The sequence below is a fragment of the Carcharhinus amblyrhynchos genome, chromosome 17, assembly GCF_965287045.1.
Source record: "Carcharhinus amblyrhynchos chromosome 17, sCarAmb.v2.hapA, whole genome shotgun sequence".
Lineage (NCBI taxonomy): Eukaryota > Metazoa > Chordata > Chondrichthyes > Carcharhiniformes > Carcharhinidae > Carcharhinus > Carcharhinus amblyrhynchos.
In genome coordinates, this window is record NC_137340.1 from 48,171,778 (window position 1) to 48,195,483 (window position 23,706).

At 45.0% G+C, this 23,706-nt stretch overlaps 1 protein-coding gene across 1 annotated transcript in view; it reads right to left on the minus strand.

Annotated features, from left to right (window-relative positions):
* The window catches only part of hpse2 (heparanase 2), a 290,363-nt gene that overhangs the window by 101,308 nt on the left and 165,349 nt on the right, over positions 1-23,706 (minus strand). The window contains exon 6 of the mRNA XM_080205316.1: positions 9,987-10,034. Coding sequence (XP_080061442.1) covers positions 9,987-10,034 — 48 coding nt within the window. The remainder of the gene's footprint in view (positions 1-9,986; positions 10,035-23,706) is intronic.

A 23,706-nucleotide genomic window follows, 5' to 3' on the forward strand; every position in this document is an offset into this window, starting at 1 on the left:
GTCCATGTGGAGTTTGCACATTCTCCCCATGTCTGTGTGAGTTTCCTCCGGGTGCTCCGGTTTTCTCCCACATTCTGAAAGACCTGATGGCTAGGTGCCATTAACCTGAACAGGCACTGGACTGTGGTGATTAGGGGAATTTCACAGTAACTTCATTGCAGTGTTAATGTAAGCCCTACTTGTGACTAATAAATAAACTTTTTACTTTTCAGTCATAGTGTTATAGAGTTGTGCAACACAGAAAAGGCCATTTGGCCCATTGAGTATATACTGACAATAACTACCGCTAAAATTGCTCTAATCCCATTTTCCCGCACTTGTCCCATATCCTTGAATGTTATGATATTTCAAGTGTTCATCCAGGTACTTTTTAAAGGTTGTAAGGTTTCCGGCCTCCACTACTTACCAGGCAGCGCATTCCAGATTCCAACCACCCTCTGAGTGAATATCTTTCTCTATATTCCCTCTGAATCTCCTGCCTCTCGCTCTCAAACTATGCACCCTCGTGACTGGCCCCTCAGCCAAGGGGAGCAGCTGGTCCCTACTCACCCTGTCCAAAGCAATCATAATCGTGTACACCTCAATCATGTCCCCCTTAGCCTCCTCTGCTCTAAAGAAGACAATCCAAGCCTATCCAGTCTCTCATTATAGCTCAAATGCTCCATCCTGGTGAATCTCCTCTGTATCCCCTCTAGTACTATTGCATCCTTCCTATAGTGAGGTGACCAGAACTGCGCAGTACTCCAGTTATGGCCTAACCAATGCTCTGTACAACTCTAACATTATCTCCTTGCTCTGAGATTCTATGCCACAACTGATAAAAAGCATCCCATATTCCTTGTTAACTATCCTATTCGCGTGCTGTGAGCTGTAAAATGGACCTGTTGATGACTGATTTACATTCAGCACAAAGTCAGGCTTTTTGGTCCAACAATCCAATGCTTATACTTGGAGCCTTCTCTGACCCCTAAGTCCAAACTCACCAACCTATCTTTCTAATAGAGTCATAGAGGTTTACAGCATGGAAACAGGCCCTTCGGCTCAACTTGTCCATGCCACCCCTTTTTTTTAACCCATGTACCTGTCTAAATGTTTTTTAAAAGGCAAAATTGTACCTGTCTCTACTATTATCCCTGGCAGCTTGTTCCAGACACTCAACATCCTCTGTGTGAAAAAATTGCCCTCTGGACACTTTTGTATTTCTCTCTCACTTTAAACCTATGCCCTCTAGTTTTTTTTCCTCTACCTTTGGGAAAAAATATTGATTATCTAGCTGGTCTGTGCCCCTCATTATTTTATAGACTTCTATAAGATCACCCCTCAGCCTCCTACGCTCCAGGGAACAAAGTCCCTGTCTATCTAGCCTCTACATATAACTCAAACCAACAAGTCCCAGTAACATTCTAGTAAATCTTTTCCGCACTCTTTCTAGTTTAATAGTATCTTTTCTATAATAGGGTGACCAGAACTGTACACAGTGTTCCAAGTGTGGCCTTACCAATGTCTTCTACAACTTCAACAAGATCCTTTCTCCCACACCACAGGTTTCTCTTTAAATATGCCTTTGTTTCACCTCAACTACTCTCTGTGACAGGAGAGCTCCATATTGTAACCACACTTATAGTTAAAGAAGCTTCTGAATTCCCTTTTGGATTTCGTAGTGACTTATCTTCCCCGTTCTGGTCTCGCCCACAAATGGACGCAATTTATTTACACCGATCCTGTCAAATTCTTCTGTAATGTTGAGGATCACTGTCATGTCATCCCTCAATCCTCTCTTTTCGGCGGGATCGAATGGAAGCATCGATGGTGACCACACCCAACTCCGCCCCCACCCCCCCATGGCGTGTTCCCGGCCAGCGGAAGGTGTGGGGCTCTCAAATCCCACAGACATTGACAGGACTTGTGCATGAGTCACAAAAACCCAGCTTGCAGGTGCAGCAGGTGGTCAGGAAGGCGAATGGGATGCTGGCCTTCATAGCGAGGGGGATTGAATATAAAAGTAGGGAGGTCTTGCTGCAGCTGTATAGGGCATTGGTGAGGCCGCAGCTGGAGTACTGTGTGCAGTTTTGGGCGCCGCACCTGCGCAAGGATATTTTGGCCTTGGAGGGAGTGCAGAGGAGGTTTACTAGGCTGATACCGGAGTTGAGGGGGTTGAGCTATGAGGAGAGGCTGGATAAACTAGGCTTGTACTCGTTGGAGTTTAGAAGAATGAGGGGAGATCTCATTGAGACATATAAGATGATGAATGGGATGGATAGGATAGAGGTGGAGAGACTCTTCCCACTCAAAAAAGACAGTAGGACTAGGGGGCACAGCCTCAAGATAAAGGGGGGGCGGTTTAGAACGGAGTTGAGGAGGAACTTCTTCACTCAAAGGGTGGTGAATCTCTGGAATTCTCTGCCCGTTGAAGTGGTGGAGGCTACCTCGCTAAATATTTTTAAGACGCGGGTTGATGGGTTTTTGATAAGAGAGGGGATTAAGGGTTATGGGGAGAGGGTGGGAAAGTGGAACTGAGCCACGACAGATCAGCCATGATCTTATTGAATGGCGGGGCAGGCTCGAAGGGCTAGATGGCCTACTCCTGCTCCTATTTCTTATGTTCTTATGTTCTTATGTAGGGCTGGAAGAATCCGCAACTGGAAAATACACTGTAGAAGGAGAGCCTGGAAAATCAGGCAACTAGGGATGGCCAATAAATGCCAGTGATGCCTACATCCCACGAATGAATTAAAAAATATCCTACCCCGGGTCACTCAAAGACTTGTCTAACCAGCATTCAATCCAAGTTTAACTGCTCTGATTTTTTATCATCTGGAAATGAGCTGTTTTTTGGCCTTATTATGGCTTTATTAACCTGCATCTTTACTTTTGTATATCTGTGGCCCTTGATACCTCCCTTCCTTTACCCAGTTTTGACATTTCCTTTCCTAGAAGTCTGTATGGGAAGAAACCGGAGCACCCGGAGGAAACCCACAGAGGCACGGAGACAGCGTAAGGACTCCAGTCACCTGAGGTCGGAATTGAACCCGGGCCCCTGGCGCCGTGAAACAGGAGTCTGTGGTCCCCCGATTTGTCCAGCAAAATGTCTTATGTTGCTTAGATGCATTGGCCGTGCTAAATTCTCCCTCAGCATATCCGCACAGACACCGGAGTGTGGTGACTAGGGGATTGACACTGTAACTTCATTGCAGTAAGCCTTACTTATGACAATAATGAATAAACTTAGAAACTTAAAACTATATTGAAGTTCATTTGCTGATTATATGCTCTGTACATTCATTAATGTCCTCTGGTATTTTCTCACAGTCCATGCCTATATTAATTACAATCTCAATTACTGTCAGGGGACTGGACAGTGCTTCATGATTGAGGCCAACACTGAGTTGGTTCTGAGACACAAATGCTTCTTTATAAACATTAAGAGGGACCAGTGCCGACAAGTTGTTAAAAAGAAATGCTTCAGTTGAACAGTTGGCGATGGTAGTTGGATCTTTTCACTCCACAATCTGAACTTTCAGTAGGTTGATTGGTTTTGCAGTAGCCAGTTTATCTCTGAATTCCTATTCCCCTCCCAACATGTAGCACATTCCTATACTTCAGTGTGACTTTTTCCCATTTACTGGCTGGTAGACATGGTGTTAACATGTCTGTTGATGGCTTGTTTATGCATCTTGAAAGATGAGTAAAGGAAGCCTTTATATGTGCCTCAAGAGGAAAGTCTTAATGAACACAAACTGTTCAGCGAGACATAACTAAGACACATGAGATTTGATAGAACAGTGGGAAATGTTTCAGAACTCCAGAGATCAATGGTAACTTCAAAGAGTCCCAGCCACAGGAACAAGCTAGTCAGTTAACTCTAGAAGGTGGCAATCTCAGTGCCTCCAAACCTGGGAAACATTGTCCTGTTTTACAACCAGCTTCGAGCCATTCAAACAGAGATAGGTACGTCAATGAAATGTTCACCAGCCAACAGATTGGGAAATAAATTAGGATGAAAGCTGGTTTCTGTTAGTTTTCCGTCACAAACTCAATCCCCAACCTGGTTCCAAAATCAACTCGTGTTTTCAGCACTGAGTCCCACCAGGTTATTACAACATGTGAAGATAGGGCAGCAAAGTGGTTAGCACTGCAGCCTCACAGTGCCAGGGGCCCAGGTTGAGTTCCAAACTCAGATGACTGTCTGGAGTTTGCACGTTCTCACTGTGTCGGCATGGGTTTCCTCCGGGTGCTCCGTTTTCTCCCACACTCCAAAGAAGTGCGGGTTAAGTAGACCAGCCATGCTAAATTAACTCTTAGTGTCAGGGGACTGAGCAGATTATGTGGGGTTATGGGGATAGGGCCTGGATGGGAGTGTTGTCGGGTGCAGGCTCGATGGGCAGAATGGCCTCCTTCTGGACTGCAGGGATTCTATGATTCTACGACATGGTAACTCTGAATCCTTGGGTATGAGTTGAAGGAATAACATAACGCTGTTGCCAGGATCAGCTGAGATTTCTTCAAGTGGAAAGTTTCTGTCTCCATCGAGTGTGAGGAACTTGAAGTTCTTGCTGCAAATGGGGACAAGTTTTAGCAGAAGTGGTTTCGTTTTTTGAGACATTCCTGAGCTTGCCCCTGGAATGTGAACCCAGTGGGAGATTTGAACTCTCCATGAGTGAGGACCTCCCAGGATCAGGGAGGAACATTTCAATGTCATCCATTATCACGGGGGAGGAAGAAGTACAGCAGAGGATGGAGGAAAAGAGGGTTAGCAGCATGGAAGGTGGATGCACTGTCTCAGATACCATTTCCCACCCCTTCCAAAGAAAGTAAAAAGTTTATTTATTAGTCACAAGTAGGCTTATATTAACACTGCAATGAAGTTACTGTGAGATATTTTGGCCTTGGAGGGAGTGCAGAGGAGGTTTACTAGGCTGATACCGGAGTTGAGGGGGTTGAGCTATGAGGAGAGGCTGAATAAACTAGGCTTGTACTCGTTAGAGTTTAGAAGAATGAGGGGAGATCTCATTGAGACGTATAAGATGATGAATGGGATGGATAGGATAGAGGTGGAGAGACTCTTCCCGCTCAAAAAAGACAGTAGGACTAGGGGGCACAGCCTCAAGATAAAGGGGAGGCGGTTTAGAACGGAGTTGAGGAGGAACTTCTTCACTCAAAGGGTGGTGAATCTCTGGAATTCTCTGCCCGTTGAAGTGGTGGAGGCTGCCTCGCTAAATATTTTTAAGAAGCTGGTTGATGGGTTTTTGATAAGAGAGGGGATTAAGGGTTATGGGGAGAGGGCGGGAAAGTGGAACTGAGCCACGACAGATCAGCCATGATCTTATTGAATGGCGGGGCAGGCTCGAAGGGCTAGATGGCCTACTCCTGCTCCTATTTCTTATGTTCTTATGTTTTCTTATAAAGTAACTTTGAAGTTACTGTTCTCCTAGTTGCCACACTCCGGTGCCTGTTCAGGTACACTGGAGAAGAATTCAGCATGGCCAATGCATCTAACCAGCATGTCTTTGGACTGGGAGAGGAAACCAGAGCACCGGGAGGAAACCCACGCAGACATAGGGAGAACGTGCAGACTCCAGACAGACAGTGACCCAAGCCAGAAATTGAACTCAGGTCCCTGTCATTGTGAGGCAGCAGTGCTAACGTAACATACCGTGCCACATATCAGGGCAACACAGTTTCAACGGCAACAGGGAAACTGCCATATACGGAGACCAGCAGTCATCCTCCAATCCCTGCATGACTCAAGTCTGCAGCTATGAAGATGAACATTTATGGCCAGTGTTCAGGTAGTGACAAGGGGACCTCTGTAAAACAGCCAAGCTACACTAAAGATGTTCTCAGATCATTCACACCCATTGCAGGAGAGCTGATAAACTCATTGACAGCATTACACAGGACAATAGCAGTGAGGTTGGCCCATTCACCATTGCAGATTTGCTCAGTTCACTAACAGTCATGGCTTTTCAAGCAACTACAAACAGCCATCCCCCCCTTTTTCCTCAAAAACAAAGGGCTTCTCTTCGCTAAACTTATTCAAATCAAGGTATGCTGGATATGGCCACAGTGCATTCGTCCTTCAACAATCAGCCCTCTCCAAGGGAGAAAATCAATCATTGCATGTAGTGTGGGTGATCTGATCCTCCCCTGATTGCATCGATAATAATCCCCTGTGAAAGTTGCCTAAACAGCAGCAGAGTAGAGTCACGGCCATGAACATGCCACTCTCATGTTCCATTGATAGGACCCTGAAACCTTAGCAATGAGATTAGGAGCAACAAAGCCAGGAAGGGCAACTGTGCCACCTATCGCATGGGACGCTGAGGCCACACTCATCTGTCCATTACGCTCCGTCTGTGGCTGTGATAGCAACATGGGAGGGAGACGGCCTTGTGGTATTATCTCAAGACCATTAATCCAGAAACTCAGCTGATGTTCTGGGGACTTGGGTTTGAATCTTACTACGACAGATGGTGGAATTTGAATTCAATAAAAAACAGCTAGAATTAAAAATCTACTGATGTCAACGAAAACGTTGTTGAAAAAACCCATCTGGTTCACTAATGTCCTTTAGGAGAGGAAATCTGCTGTCCTTACTTGCTCTGGCTTAGATATAGCAATGTGGTTGACTTTCAGTTGTCCTCGGGCAATTAGGGATGGGCAATAGAGGTTGGCCAGCTAGTGATGCCTATGACTGAGTAAAAAAATATTTTAATGGCAAGAGCTGATTTCAGTTATCCAATGGGGGGCTTTGGCCAAGATAATGTTTGATTGTCTCAAAAAATCAGGAAGAGTTCTGCAGGGCGTCCCTCTAATTGTAGCCTGCTGTGCCCTATAAAACTGTACCATAAAGAATGGCCAGAACCTTAACAGACAGTTAGTTCTAGATGAGATACAACTACATGGACAGCATCTGGATGAATGCTCCAAAGGGGGTCATTAACAACATGACTAATCTCTGAGGAATTCTGTTCAACATAATAGCGTAGTTTTGTCACTAACACCTTCTCCCCGACCTTCAAGTAAAGGGCCAGTCCTTCAATCCAATATCTATTCTAGGACGTGACTCTCCCTCTAACATATCTTTACCTCTATATGTTTGCGTGAATAATCACCACCTGATTGAGTTAGTCAGCCTGAAATAAGAAAGCCCTTCCTGTTTGAACGTGAATTAAAAAAAGAATGCCGTAAGTACATTTTCTATTTTAATATAACAAAGTCAACACCAAAGCAATGCTGTCTTTAGCCTGTGCTGTGACCGCAGCTTCCTAGCATTGTACCTTCTCCTCGTTCCTTTGAGGTGTGTCTGAGGGTTGGTATCAGGTGAGGCGGGTGCACTGCAGAAAGCTGCCCCTCCTCTAACAACTTGTTCCCAACAGCAGTCACCAGGGTTTGTATCTCTCAACTTTCTTCCAGGGCAGCCTGATGTTACTTTCTGCTTACCGTAGACTTAGGGATCTGAGGGGAAGGATGCTTCTAGGCCCCATTTGCTTTATACTGCAGACTGAGCTTGGCCAATTTCAGCCATATCCATGGTGGGACCAAAGTTCCAGCCAGATCAGCAAACTGGCTGCTCTCATGATGATTATTCAATCCTGGAAGACCTTAGTAGCTGGTGGCTAGGAGCTGGAAGCTGGTACAAAGGATGGTATTAATCCTGTCCGTGGTTGTATCTGTGTTACCATGGTGTGGTGGAGGCACCGGCTAGCTCCTGATTGATGTTTGGTTGGGGTTCTATTGCAGTACAGAGGACACGTGCTCCATTCTTGATTGCAATGAAAAAAAGGCATCCCCAACATTGCCACGAATGAGATTTGTTTAAAGTTTATTTATTATTGTCACAAGTAGGCTTACATTAACACTGCAATGAAATTACTGTGAAAATCCCCTAGTTGCCACACTCTGGCGCCTGTTCGGGTACACTGTGGGAGAATTTAGCATGGCCAATGCACTTAACCAGCACATCTTTCAGATTGTGGGAGGAAACAGGAGCATCTGGAGGAAACCCACGCAGACACAGAGAGAATGTGCAGACTCCGCACAGAAAATGACCCTAGCTGGGAATCGAACCTGGATCCCTGGCACTGTGGGGCAGCTGTGCTAACCATTGTGCCACCTTGCCACCGTGTTAACTCAAAGGTCACATTCTCGGGGATCAATTTAGGAGCCAACACATAGTTCGGTTGTTCCTCAAACATCCTTCGTTTCGGATGTTTACCTGAGTTCTGTGTCTCAGGTAAAGGATAACCTTCTCCGCAGGCCCAGAGTGGGCACATTAATGCCCAACCCACCTGGCACTCCTCCAACTCCCAGTGTCATATCATCTGTTGCCAGGGTCATGTCCTTTGTCACAGCTCCTGTCTCACTATAACTCACATTGGCTCCCAGTTCTGCAACAACCCAGTTCTCAAACCTGTCTGTTTAACAGTAAATTATGGCAGATGCTGGAATCTGAAACCAGAAAGGAAAAATTCTGGAAAACCTCAGCAGGTCAGGAAGCATCTGTAAGGAGAGAAAAGAGCTGATGTTTCGAGTCCCGATGACCCTTTATCAAAGCCTGTCTGGTTAACCTTCTGTGCACAACCAACTCTGACCTCTGACCCATACCCTATTTTAATTTTGTTATCATTGCTGACCATATCTTAAGGGGTCCAGGTTCTAAGCTCTTGAATTCCCTCCCTAAGTCTCCTCCGATAAGATCCTCCTTAGCACCTATCTATTTGGCCAATCTCTCCCGATGTGGTTCGGTGCCATATTTTGTTTGTCAATGCTCCTGTGAAATGCCTCAGGATGTTTTACACTGTAAAATAGAATAGAATTCCTACAGTGCAGAAAGAAGCCATTCGGCCCATCAAATCTGTACTGATCTCCGACAGAGCATCTTATCCAGGCCCTAACCCCATAACCCCACATATTTACCCTGCTAATCCCCCTAACCTAACTTGGGACACTAAGGGGCAATTTAGCATAGCCAATCTGCCTAACCCGCACGTCTTTCAGACTGTGGGAGGAAACCGGAGCGCCCAGAAGAAACACGTGTGCAGACTTCGCACAGACAGTGACCCAAGCTGGGAATTGAATCCAGATCCCAGACGCTGTGAGGCAGCAGAGCTAACCACTGTTGCCTCTGTCCTTCTATGTGGTAGAAGTTGTGTGTTTGCAAGGTGCTCTCAAAGCAGCCTTGGCAAGATGCTGCAGTGTGAATGTTACTTGCCACTTGTCAGCCCAAGGCAGGATATTGTCCAGGTCTTGATGCATATGGACCTAGGCTACTTCAGTGTCTGAGGAGTTGCAAAAGCTACTGAACATTGTGTAATCATCAGCAAACATTCCCAATTCTGACATTATGAAGGATAGAGGGTCGTTGTGAAGCAATTGAAGATGGTTTGACTTGGGGCACTGCCCTGAGAAACCAACCCATGCTGGCATTGTAGAACTTGGGCCAAAATTAGGTTGAGCCACCTCACAGACTAGTAAAGCAATCTGCTGAAGTATTTACTATCACCAAACCATATCTTATAGCTACTACACTGCTGTGAGTGTAATAGAATCAAGTGTAGACCAGGCTGGGTAAGAATGGCAGATTTCCTCCCCTGAAGGGCATTAGACTCTTTCTGGGCAAATTAAACATCGGTATATGGAATTAGGAGCAGAAGTAGGTAACTCAGTCTTTCTAGCCTGCTCTGCCATTCAGTCAGGTCAGAGCAGTAAAGCAGCGAGCTCCAGCATGCGTTTAACATCTCATCAACATGCCTCTAACACAGCATCCCCTCAATACCAGGCTGAAGGAGCGAAGTGAGAGAATTATTCTGCAGCACTTTATACCCAACCGAGCAAACTTTTCCAACTCTGCCTTTCTGTCACTCCGATATCACCCCTCCTCTAGAAGAATTCACTCCTGAGCACAGAAGTGTGAGCGTGGATAGGCACCGATCAAAATATACTGAACAGCAATGAGTGAATGTTATCAAAGGTTAAATACCTACTGTTGCCATGTTACTGCATTGACAACCGTCCCTGCTGTTTTCATAAACCTGTAAAACAGAGTGGAAGATAAGAGGCTTTGGTTACTAAACAGCTTCTTGCAAACCCAGCACAAACGATGATTAACAGGTCACTCGGCTACCATGTTCACAGAATGTTGGAGAATGTGCTTTTTAGGAAGCAGTTATACCTCGATATACTAAATTATTCAGCCAAGCTGTATCTCACTGAACGCCACAAGGCTGAACTGATACATGGACAGGGACTCAACTCAGTTGGAGTTTCATTTGGGGAGGAAATGTTGAAAGTGCTCGTAAATTCAGGCCACAGTGGAGAAGTGCAATGCCTGGGTTGTGATATCTTTCAATCTTCGATGTCCTGCTCTCAATATTCTAAGACCATAAATCATAGGAGTAGAATTAGGCCACTCGGCCCATCGAGTCTGCTCCGCCATTCAATCATGGCTGATATTTTTCTCATCCCCATTTGGAGAAAATACATTTTCCCCATAACCCTTTAGGAATCAAGAGCCTATCTATCTCTGCCTTAAGGACACTCAGTGATCTGGCCAGCACAGCCCTCTGTGGCAAAGAGTTCCACAAATTCACCACTCTCTGGCTGAAGAAATTCCTCCTCATCTCTGTTTTAAAAGGTCGTCCTTTTAGCCTGAGGTTGTGCCCTCTAAGAACATAAGCACATAAGAAATAGGAGCAGGAGTAGGCCATCTAGCTCTTCGAGCCTGCCCCGCCATTCAATAAGATCATGGCTGATCTGTCGTGGCTCAGTTCCACATTCCCGCCCTCTCCCCATAACCCTTAATCCCCTTGCCTATCAAAAACCTATCAACCCTTGTCTTAAAAATATTGAGCGAGGCAGCCTCCACCACTTCAATGGGCAGAGAATTCCAGAGATTCACCACCCTTTGAGTGAAGAAGTTCCTCCTCAACTCCATTCTAAACCGCCCCTCCTTTATCTTGAGGCTGTGCCCCCTAGTCCTACTGTCCTTTCTGAGTGGGAAGAGCCTCTCCACCTCTATCCTATCCATCCCATTCAACATCTTATACGTCTCAATGAGATCTCCCCTCATTCTTCTAAACTCTAACGACTACAAGCCAAGTTTATTCAGCCTCTCCTCATAGTTCAACCCCCTCAACTCCGGTATCAGCCTAGTAAACCTCCTCTGCACTCCCTCCAAGGCCAAAATATCCTTGCATAAGTGCGGCGACCAAAACTGCACACAGTACTCCAGCTGCGGCCTCACCAGTGCCCTATACAGCTGCAGCAAGACCTCCCTACTTTTATATTCAATCCCCCTCCCTCTGGTTCTAGTTTTTCCTACTAGTGGAAATATCCTCTCCATGTCCACGCTATCCAAGCCTCACAGTATCCTGTAAGTTTCAATAATATTATGACAAATGTTTGGAAGAAATCAGTATTCTACTGAAATGTAACCCAACATCATGCTGAAGTCTCTGAGGCACATTTTACTTAGCAGGATTATTCAGAACAAAAAAAACTATTGGAGTTGGGGGACGTATAAAGTTTAAAGTTTATTTATGAGTCACAAGTAGGCTTAAATTAACACTGCAATGAAGTTACTGTGAAAAATCCCCTAGTGCCTACACTCCAGCACCTGTTGGGTACACTGAGGGAGAATTTAGCATGGCCAATGCACCTAACCAGCATGTCTTTTGGAGTACGGGAGGAAACCAGAGCACCCAGAGAAACCCATGCAGACACAGGGAGAATGTGCAGACTCTGCACAGACAGTGACCCAAGCCAGGAATCAAACCCGGGACCCTGACACTGTGAGGCAGCATGCTAAACACCGCGCCACCGTGCTGTCCCTAATGTAATGATCTCTCCAGAGGCATGTTGAACAGGGAAGATGTGATAATGAATGAATATTCTGCTGTTTTATCTTTTTCCCTGGGGAATCACAGATATAAGATCTTTAATACGATCAGAAATACTTAATAAGGGGAAGGGATAAGGCAGGAGAATGTAGTTGAGAAACAGAACAGTTATGATCAAATGGGCCGAATGGCCTAATTCTGCTCCTATATCTTATGGTCTTATGGGAAAATGGCAAAGCACATTGCAGTGATTGTGCCTTTCAAGATGATACGACAGAGTAAGGGTCGCCTAGTCTGGGTGACCAACTGGAACTCAGAGTGAGGAATCACCCCAGGGGGAGGGGTTCTCCCAGGTCAGAGGAATTTTCAATTAGCTGCAAACATGCAATGCTTTGGGATTACTGTAAATGAATCCTTCTTTGTTCACTAGACAGTGAGTAAGAATCAGGAGAAACCGTAACAGCTCAGAGCATGGAGGAGGAATGAGGTTACGTGAAAGTTGGGAAAGTTAATAGCAAGGTGAGCAGGCAAATGGAGGGAATGTCAGGGTGAAGGAGGCTCATCCACTGATGATGGAGCAAACAGAGTGGGGGAGGTGGTCAGGGGGTCACTCAGCAGCCCACAGAGCAAGTGAGTTTCGGTATTGAATTGCCGAACTTTCTTTTCATAGTTTTTATTATTCATTCATGGGATAAGGGTGTCGCTGGCTGGCCAGCATTTATTGCCCATCCCTAACTTCTCGAAGGCAGTTGAGAATCACCCACATTTCTGTGAGTCGCATGTGGGCCAGACCAGGTAAGGACAGCAGATTTCCTTCCCTAAAGGACATTAGTGAGCCAGGTGGGTTTTTCCGACAATCGACAATGGTTTCACTGTCATCAGTAGATTCTTAATTCCAGATATTTTTTATTGAATTCAAATTCCACCAGCTGCCATGGCGGGATTCGAACCCAGGTCCCCAGAATGTGAGCTGAGTTTCTGGATTAATAGTCTAGCGATAATACCTCTCAGCCGTTGCCTCCCCGTCACCTAAGCTCATGGCAGCCCATTGCTGCAGAGCTCTAATGAGCTGTCTCCCTATGAGTTGAGTCCGGTTAAACCAATCATGAGATTGAGCACCCAGTTGTAGCTGACAGCCCACTGGGTGCGAAAATGCCAACCGGCTGCCTGTTGAATGCAGTGGTTTTCAATGCAATGCCAGAAGGTGAATGTTAAAATCAGTAATTGCATTCTATCCAGCCCCTGGATCTAACTGCTGTGCAAAATTACCAGGAACTGCTGCATATTGCTTATCACGTGCTGCCTTTTGTCCCATGATGTACGTGAGCCTTGCACACTACAATCAAATAAAGTTATCAGCAACGCCAGTGCTTTGATATGCCCGACTTGCCTCCAGGCAGCACAGTCAGTGTCAACAGCATGATCTATGGGCTTAACCAGCTACCAGACAGGGCGAGCACACGACCACATTTGTTCCGCTAATTACAGACCCGCTAAAATGATGAATGCTGTGGACTTTCCCTGTAACAGCTGGGTCTGTCAGTAAAGGCAGACAGGTTAACTGGAGCTGTTGTGCGAGGCACTGGAAGTTCAATAGCTACGAGACACATTACCCGGAAGGCGACCTCTGCCTTCAGCTATTGCTGAATGATGAGGAACAACCACCGATTAGAGGCCTCTCTGTGATGGCCACTTTAGTTTTCTTTTTGGTTTTTATGTTCTAGAAGTTACACAGTGCTGGGATTTAATCATTATTTTGGGATAGTATTTGTAGTTCAAATGTGCTGAGCTTAAATTATTTGCTAACAGTTTATGAACAATTAAATTCTTATATGATTCACATTCAAATAATTGGGATATTCCATTTTTGACTGAATAAAATGAGGTTAAATGATGCAATGTTATATTTAAATTAGGACAATACAGGTGGGATTTACCAACCGTACTCGCCCCGAAACTGGAAAATCCCGCTCTCGGTCAATGGACCTTTCCATGGTCTGCTCATATGTCTTTTTTAAAGAAAAACCTTCATTCATTCTTAGTATCAGGGGGATTAGCAGGGTAAATATATGGGATCGCGGGAATAGGGCCTGTGGTTGGTGCAGACTCGATGGGCTGAATGGCCTCCTCCCTCACTGTAGGGTTTCTATCTATTCTAAATTAATTCCAACTCATGTCATATTTTGACCTGTAAACGGATTAGTTAATGGCAAACCTTCCTTTTTAAGATGATTACCTGTGTTAAAGAGAGACATGAGTGTAAGAGGGTCTCACACTCACGGTCTTAGGAAAGATTGAGGCGTTGCGGGTTTTTCTGCTTTGAAAAGAATGAGCTAGAGAAGCGACTTTCTTCAGGCATGGAAGATAGGAAATGGCGTGCCAAAGGTACATTGGCAATATTCGCTTGGGTTAAGTGAAAGGTAATGGTGGATAATATCGGAAATTATTTCACACAAAGATTCAGATATTGCAATTTCTTCACACCATATGGTGCGAGAACTGGAATCTGCTCCGAACAAGGTCTGCTGCTCACATGGTTTACACCCTGGCTGCCTGCTCATTTGCATAGTCTCTCTCAAAGCGCTAGCGGAGCACCAGTACTAGCTGGTTCCCACTTGCTGCCAGAAAAAAGTAGATCAAAAGCATTTGAAAACTCCAACCGTAGCTGACAATTGAGGAAGTCTTGGTGAGGGTGTGAGGGTGCAGGGGGAATTTAACCAGGAAACGTCCAGGGATGAGGGATTTTTGCTTCTAAAGGGAAGCTGGAGTTTCCCTGCAACAAAGGAGATTGAGGGAAGGTCCAATGCAGGTGCATCAGGTGGAGTCATAGAGGTTTACAGCATGGAAACAGGCCCTTCGGCCCAACTTGTCCATGCTGCCCTTTTTTTAAAACCCCTAAGCTAATCCCAATTGCCCGCATTTGGCCCATATTGCTTTATACCCATTGTACCCATGTAACTATCTAAACGCTTTTTAAAAGATAAAATAGATAATGTGGACTGAGATAAGCTGTTCCCATTAGCAGGTTGTTCAAGGACTAAAGGTCATAGATTTACAATTTTGGACAAGTGACACTGTGGTGGGAGATGTGAGGAAGAACTTTCTTACATAGTGAGTGATAATGACTCACAATTCGTGCTTACGAGAATGGTGAAAATGGGAATGATCAATGATTTCAAAAGGAATTCGAATGGATACGTGAGGCAGATGAAGCTACAGGAAGCTACGGGGACAGAATGGGAAAATAAGACTGCGCTACAGAAAGCTGGCATGGGCTTGATGGGCTGAATAATCTCTCAATCTGCTGAATAATCTCATTCCATGCTGTGGACTAAAATAATACTGGATAAAAACAATTACTTGGTGATCGCTTTGCTGAGCACCTTCAGTCTGTGAGCAATGAGGACCCTGACCTTCCGGTTGCTTGCCATTTTAACACACGATCCCGCTCCCGTGCCCACATGTCTGTCCTTGACCTGCTGCAATGTTCCAGTGAAGCTCAACGCAAACTGGAGGAACAGCATCTCATTGTCCAGCTCGGCACTTTACAGTTTTCCAGTCTCGACATCGAATTCAATAACTTCAGATGATTAGTTCCACCCCACCTCGACTCCTTTGTTTTCATTCTATTTAACTTTTAACTGTTCTCTACCATTTATTGTCTTTATTTTTCTTCCCCCCCACTCTATCCCCCTTTTCTATCCCTCATTTCCTTACCTTTTCTCTCCCTTTGCTCCTCTTTTCCCCCTTTTTTTCAGTTTTACCTCTCTCCCACCCATCTCCCCCCTCCCCCTACATCTTCATCTGTCACAGTTTACCCTCTGATTTTAGCTTCCCTGCTGTTTGGCCATTCACACCTTCTACTCTCTCTATGGGCTGCCATTAGCAGCCTTTCCCCTTGAACCTGCGGCTACGATTCATTTTTCATTCCGTCACCCTGCAGTATAAATATCTTTCTACGTCTTTTAGCTTTGACAAAGGGCCATCTGGACTCTAAATGTCAGCTCTTTTCTCTCCTTCCAGATGCTGCCAGACCTGCAGAGATTTTGCAGCATTTTCTCTTTTGGTTCCATGCTATGGACCGAATGGCTAATATACAGTTGGCTACAATCTTCTATTCTAAAGACCCTGAAAATCAGCTGCCAGATACAGTTACTGTGACACAGCAAGACATGGATTAAATAAACAAATCAATCATAAAAGAATGCAATAATGTGGTGATGAATGCCTGGGATAGGGATGGAAAAAGCTTTTATATAGTTGACTACCCAGCTGCTTTAACACAAGAAAATAATCATCTCAAAAGGAGGGGGGGGGGGTTTGTGATTAGTTAATCCTTTTACAAGTTAAACTGTTTACGAGAATTTGAATCAATTTCAGGGCTGGTGTTTTTGAACCAAGGAACAAAAACTAACAGATGTGATTATGAAACTAAATTTATTCTTTCAATGAATTTTTTTGTGCTCAGGTTTAAGTTAGGTGTGTTGGGCACTGGAACGCTTACAATTTTAGTCGGATTTCACTCAAACACAAAGTTTGTAAAAATGTGAAGATCCCTCAAACCTGCACAAACACAATTCATACCACAGTTAAACACAAGTAAAGGAGCGATCACTTGGTACACTTTGAGTTATTAACGCCAACAGTGTAGGATAAAGACGTGAGGAGCTCCACTACGATGAACACAAAGAAAGTAATTAAAAGTAATACACTTAGCTCACGGGCACCCTAAGGTGTAATCACATCTGCTTTCCTCACCCAGGTCTACAAAGCAGCCCCCTGAAATTCATTATATCTCTTGTAATATTTTAATTTGTAACTGGGATAATTAATGGCAAACCTCCCTCTTTAAGATAATTACCTGTGTTAAAGAGAGGCATGAGAGGGCTGAGTGTTGGGGAAAGATAGACCCACAGAACCATAGAACAATACAGCTCAGAAACAGGCATTTTGGCACTTCTTGGCTCTGCCAAAACATTTTTCTGCCTAGTCCCACTGATCTGCGCCTGGACCATATCACTCCACACCTCTCTCATCCAGGTACCTGTCCAAGTTTTTCTTAAATGCTAAAAGCGAGACCGTATTTACCACTTCATCAGGCAGCTTATTCCACGCTCCTACCACTCTCTGTGTGAAGAACCTCCCCCCCCACCAAATATTCCCTTTAAACTTTTCCCCCTTCACCCTTAACTCATGTCCTCTAGTTTTTTTTTCTCCCCTAGTCTCAGTGGAAAAAGCCTGCTTGCATTCACTCTACCTATACCCCTCATACTTTTATACACCTCTATCAAATCTCCCCTCATTCTTCTGTGCTCCAGGGAATAAAGTCCTAACCTATTCAACCTTTCTCTGTAACTCAGTTTCTCAAGTCCCGACAACATCCTTGTAAACCTTCTCTGCATTCTTTCAACCTTATTAATATCCTTCCTGTAATTTGGTGACCAAAACTGCACACAATACTCTAAATTCGAGCAAGTTCTTGCTTGATTGGAGCAAGTTTTTCTGCCTGCAGAGGTGGACCCTGAGAGATGATTTTCTCAAAGTATAAGAATAGGAAATAGTAGGGCAATGGTACAGCTATAATGTTCCTTTGCACAAAGCAGCGGGAGTAAGACATGCAGGAAACGAAAGGTAACTTTAGGATTGATAGCAGGAATTGTTGGGATTTGGGATTTTTAAGACTCACTTCGATTATCTTAGACCCAATATATAGACAGCAAAATCTAAGTGAACACCCTGGTGCAATACTGAGGAATTACTGCACTGTAAGAAATCTCACAATACCAAGTTAAAGTCCAACATTTGGTAGCACAAGACACAAGCTTTCGGAGCGCTGCCCCTTCGTCAGGTGAGTGGGAGCTTTTTACACAAACAGGGTATATAAAAACACAAACTCAATGAGGGGATTAACTAACTGACCTGTCAGTATCAGTCATAAATGAATGCAATAATGTGGCGGTGGATGCCTGGGATAGGGATGGATAAAGCTTTTATATAGTTGACTACCCAGCTGCTTTAACACAAGAAAATAATCATCTCAAAAGTGGGGGTTTGCAATTTAATTCTACAAGTTAAACTATTACGAGAATTTCATCAGTTTCAGGGCTAGTGTTTTTGAACCCAATAACAAAAGCTAACAGATGTGATTTTGTGGCTTAAGCTAAATGTATTCTTTTAATGAATTTTCTTGAGCCTTTAAGATTTTCAATGAGTTTGTGTCTTTACATGTCCTGTTTGTGAACAGAACTCCCACTCACCTGATGAAGGAGCAGCACTCCAAAAGCTAGTGGCTTTTGCTACCAAATAAACCTGTTAGACTTTAACCTGGTGTTGTGAGACTTCTCACTGTGTTTACCCCAGTCCAACGCCAACATCTCCACATCAGAATTATTGTGCTGCCAGAGGTGTTGTGTTTCAAATGACATGTTAGGCAGATGCCATGTTATTCCTACTTCACAGGGCATTGGAGAGGCCCTGAGTACTATGTACAATTTTTGTCTCCTTGCTTAAGATAGGACACACTTACATTGGAAACAGCTCAGAGGGGGATCATTGGACTGATTCTTGGGATTAAGGGATTGTCTTACAAGGAAAGGTGGAGAAGGTTGGACCCATACTGGTTGGGGTTCTGAAGGATAATCGGTGATCTTAAATGTGAGAGTTTCTGAACCTATATGACAGGATAGACACTGAGAAGTCCTTTCTTTTCTTGGGATAATCCAGGACACAGGCTGGGATTTTCCTTTACTGATTGCGTCAGGCGGGTCTGGTGACAAGGATTGGAAAATCCTGTGAGAAGACCAACATTGTGTTGTACGTCAGTGTAAAAGCAAGAATTATCCCCTTCCTGCATCATTGACTGGGCTGTATTTCCCACCATTCACCATCAGGAACCTCACTGGAATATATTATCATATCATTATTGAACTGAGATCACACCCTCACGTCACAAAGTGCACCCATGGCAGTGCGATGTCAGGACGGCGCGATGCATGACTGGTCTCAGAGTGGTGTGCACCTGGTGAGCAGTACTCCTAGGGGAGCTCGGAGCTGAGCGCAGCACTCAGGAGAGACAGAGTTGTACTAGGATGCCAGCAGGCTGACCTGGTGAAGAATATTTCCTGCTGGAGCATCCTTAAATATGATGCCAGGATCATCGAGTTGATGCCAGGTGGGTGAAACTGAGGATGCCCAGCAGCGATGCACCGTGGAACGCCCACCTGCCTTCCTTTGGCATTAAATGCCACACCATATGGCAAAAGAGGCCACCCTTGCTATTGGTGGCCTCAATGCCACTTTCCCACTCAACATCAGGCTTTGTGATATTGGAGAAAATCTCGCCGAGAGGGGTCACAGTTTCAAATAAAAGGGTCTCCCATTTGAGACAGAGATGAAGAGGAATTTCCTCTCTCACAGGGTTGTGCGTCAATGGAATCCTCTATCCCAGAGAGCAGTGAGGCTGGCTCATTGAGTATTTCCATAGCTGAATTAGACAGGGGTCAAAGATTATAGGGTTGTTGGTGGGGGGGAGGGGCATTCGGTGAGGGGGTGGAGTGGGGGGCAGATGGAGGGGCAGGGTGGGAGGAGTGGAGTGGGGGGCGCAGATGGGGGAAGCTGGGAGGAGGGGTGGTTTGTGGGTGCAAGCAGGAAAGTGGAGTTGAGGCCACAATCCAATGAGATATGGTCTTACTGACTGATGCAGCAGGCTCAATGGGCTGAATGGCCTACTCTTTCCTATGATCAAATGGTAATCATGATCAAAAGCAAATATTTCTTAGCAAAGACACTGTGCCTTTGTCAGAGCACATCTTCACCACATTGGTCACCATATTTGGGAAAATCAACAGAAGAGATCTGAGAGTTTACACATCCTCAACCTAACCTCGAATTGAGGTAAATTGACAATGCTGTTAAAATACCAGTGTCAGACAATGTTCCCGTTAGATACGGCGTCCACACGGTGGCCTGAAAAACCACTGTTCTGTGATCATTTTCCTTTTATTCACTGATTGTGAGTGTCGCTGGCTTGGCCAGCATTTATAGCCCATCTCTAATTGCCCCTGAACTGAATGGTTTGTTATGCCTTTTCAGAGGGCAGTTAAGAGCCAACTAGGATATTACTTCAACTTAAGTCAGGTCAGTAGGATATGAAACTTAAATTGGCAAAGGTAAATTTACAAGGAAACTTAAAGCCTGATTTATAAATGTTGGGAATAATCTTTTTTTTTTCATTTGCTTTTTCAGGCTAGCATATGTGCCCATCCCTAACTGCCCTTGTATTGAATGGTTTGCTTGGACAATTTCAGAAGGCAGTTGAGAGTCAACCGCATTGCTGTGGGTCCTGAGTCTAGGGTCCTATGTCACCATATAGGCCAGACAAGGAGCCAGATGGGTTCTTTACAACAATTGACAATAGTTTCATGGTCATTAGTTGATAATTTAATTCCAGTTATTCCACCATCTGCTATGGGAGGATTTGAACTCAGGTCCCCAGAACATTGCCCTGAGTCTCTGGATTACTAGTCCGGTAATAATACCATTATGCCATTTCCTCCCCTAAATGGAGGTTTGTATCCCAGACCCTGGCCCTGCCCACTTTACAATCACCAACATATCTGGAACTTATTCGAGGGACATGGGCATCACTGTCTGGGCCAGCATTTATTGCCCATCCCCAGTCGCCTTTGGAGGGCAGTTGAGTGTTAACCACATGGTAGAGGGATTGAATTTCGGAGCCGTGAGGTCATGTTACAACTGTACAAAAGTGCGGCCGCACTTGGAGTATTGCGTACAGTTCTGGTTGCCGCATTGTAAGAAAGATGTGGAGGCATTGGAAAGGGTGCAGAGGAGGTTTACCAGGATGTTGCTGGGTATGGTGGGAAGGTCTTATGAGGAAAGGCTGAGGGACTTGAGGTTATTTTCATTAGAGAGAAGGTTACGAGGTGACCCAATTGAGGCATACAAGATGATCAAAGGATTGGATAGGGTGGACAGTGAGAGCCTTTTACCTCGGATGATGATGGCTAACACAAGGGGACATAGCTTTAAATTAAGGGGTGGTAATTATAGGACGGATGTCAGAGGTAGGTTCTTTACTCAGAGGGTAATAAGGGCGTGGAATGCCCTGCCTGCAGCAGTTGTGGACTCGCCAACTTTAAGGGCGTTCAAATGGTCAGTGGATAGGCATATGGATAACATTGGAATAGTTTAGGTTAGAGGGTCATTAGATTGGTTCCACTGGTCGGCGCAACATCGAGGGCCGAAGGGCCTGTACTGCGCTGTAATGTTCTATGTTCTCTATGTTCTACATTGCTGTGGGCCTGGAGTCACGTGTAGGGCAGACCAGGTAAGGATGATAGATTTCCTTCTCTCAGAAACATTAGTGAACCAGATGGGTTTTTCCAGCAATCGACAATGGTTTCATGGTCACCAGTAGATTCTTAATTCCAGATTTTTTAAAATTGAGTTCAAATTCCACCATCTGCTGGGGCGGGATTCAAACCCGACTCTCCAGAACATTAGCTGAGCTTCTGGATTAATAGTCTGGTGATAATTTCAGAAGGCCATCGGCTCCCCTGATGTTAAAATGTTCAAAGAAAATTAAAAGAACACCATTTCTTAACCACCCGCACAATCTTTCTACCCCCTGCCTGAGTTATTCACAATGTCCAGGAGACATACGTATAATTGCTGTGACTCCAGGAAAATCCCAGCCGGTTAACATCCCGGATTGGTTGGTTTGTTTGATTTGGGGATTTATTAACTGGGAAAGTTGGAAGGGGAAGCAGGAGATAATTACCATCTTGGATGTAGAATTGATGTGTGGTTTAGTGTGGAGCTGAAAATAATTAGGGCAGAATTTTCACACACAGCAGATCGGAAATTTCCTGTGGGCCAGTCCTGCTGTGGGAACCTGTCCAGGAACCCAATCCACTTGCGTAAATGGAGTTCCCATCCCCTCTCTGGAGAAATTATATTGCGAGGGTGATTACAGCGGGTACAGAGGGCGAGGGCATGGCTGCTAAATGCTGCAAGCTGTTCAAAACTACACTGAAAATGTGTGTGTGTGGGGGAGGGGGGGGGAGTAAGATCTAGAAAATCCCACCAGAGGATAAGGACATAAGTGCCAGTCCCATCACGCAAACCGGCCTCCCATCCGTTGCCTCCATCTACTCTTCCCGCTGCCTCAGCAAAGCAGCCAGCACCCCAGACATTCTCTCTTCCACCTCCTTCCGTCAGGAAAAAGATACAAAAGGCTGAGGTCATGTACCAACCGACTCAAGAACAGCTTCTTCCCTGCTGCCATCAGTCTTTTGAATGGACCTCCCTTGCACTAAGCTATTCTTTCTCTACACCCTAGCTGTGACTGTAACACTACATTCTGCACTCGTTCTTTCCTTCTCTATGAACTTGTCTTGTATAGCAAGAAACAATATTTTTCACTCTGTACAAATACATGTGACAATAATAAATTAAATCAAATCAAAGAGAGCTCTCCTTTAGGCAGTTAGAGTGGTCTTTGTGCTACAGCTGCATTGCTACTTAGTAAAAAACTCAGTGTAAAGCAGTTTGAATGTACATCAGTATAATAGCTGTGTTTTAAGGCTGATTCAGGCCAGCATCAATGTCCCCTTTAACCAGCTTGCTACACTGCATGCTCCTTTTAAGGTTGATACATATCTTAAAGGGAACACTGTTTGTGCAGAGTCTGCCTATTCCCCACGTGGGTCACTTCTGACCACTGCCCATGGCTGCAACTCATTCAGCTTAAGGGGCATACTGGTCAACACCTGATGCCCACTGCGCCTGCCACCACTGAGGACAGGCCAATAACCTGACATGTTGGCTCTGTTTGTTGTCTCCTCAGCTGCCGTCTGACCTGTTGAGTGTTTCCAGTGGTTTTATCACACTAAAGGAAGTTTTTAATAACTCCACTCGCGTAAATATCACACATTTTTACAATCTCAGGACGCCCTGAAAATTGAAGTGTTGTGAGCGTTGCAATCAGGGAGAAGTGACAACCAGTTTGTGCACAGCAAGATCTCACTGACGACAATGGGGCTAATCCTTTTCAGTGATGGGAGATAAATATTGGCTGGAATCTCTCCTGAGAGCTAAGCTGCTCCTGAGCACAGTGCAATGGCATCTTTTACATCCACCTGAGAGGATGGACTGGGTATCAGTTTGGCAGCTTGTCTGAAAGTCAGCACCTCTGCTAGTACCGCACTTCCTCAGTGCTGCACTGGAGTGTCAGCCTACATTACAGGTTCAAGTCCTCGGACTGTCATAGAGAGTCATACAGACATATAGCACGGAAACTGGCCCTTCGGCCCAACTCATCCATGCTGGCCAGATTTCCTAATCTGAACTAATCCCATTTATCTGGCCCATTTCCCTCTAAACCTTTCCTATCCATGCACCAGTCCAAATGTCTTTTAAATGTAACTGTATCTGCCTCTCCCAACCTCCTCTGGCAGCTCATTCCATACACGCACCATTCTCTGTGTGAAAATATTGCCCCTCGAGTCCCTTTTAAATCTTTCCCCTATCACCTTAAACCTGTGCCCTCTAGTTTTGGACTCCCCTACCCTGGGGAAAAGACCTTGACTACTCACCTTATCTATGCCCCTCATGATTTTATAAACCTCTCAAAGGTCACCCCTCAACCTCCTGCGCTCCAGGGAATAAACTCCCAGCCTATCCAGCCTCTCCTTATAATTCAAAACTTCCAGTCCTAGTAACATGCTTGTAAATATTTTTTGCACCCTTTCCAAGTTAATAACATCCTTCCTATAGCAGGGTGACCAGAATCGTGCGAGTGAAACATAACCCCAGAACATTTTGATTCAGAGGTGAGATCCTCTGA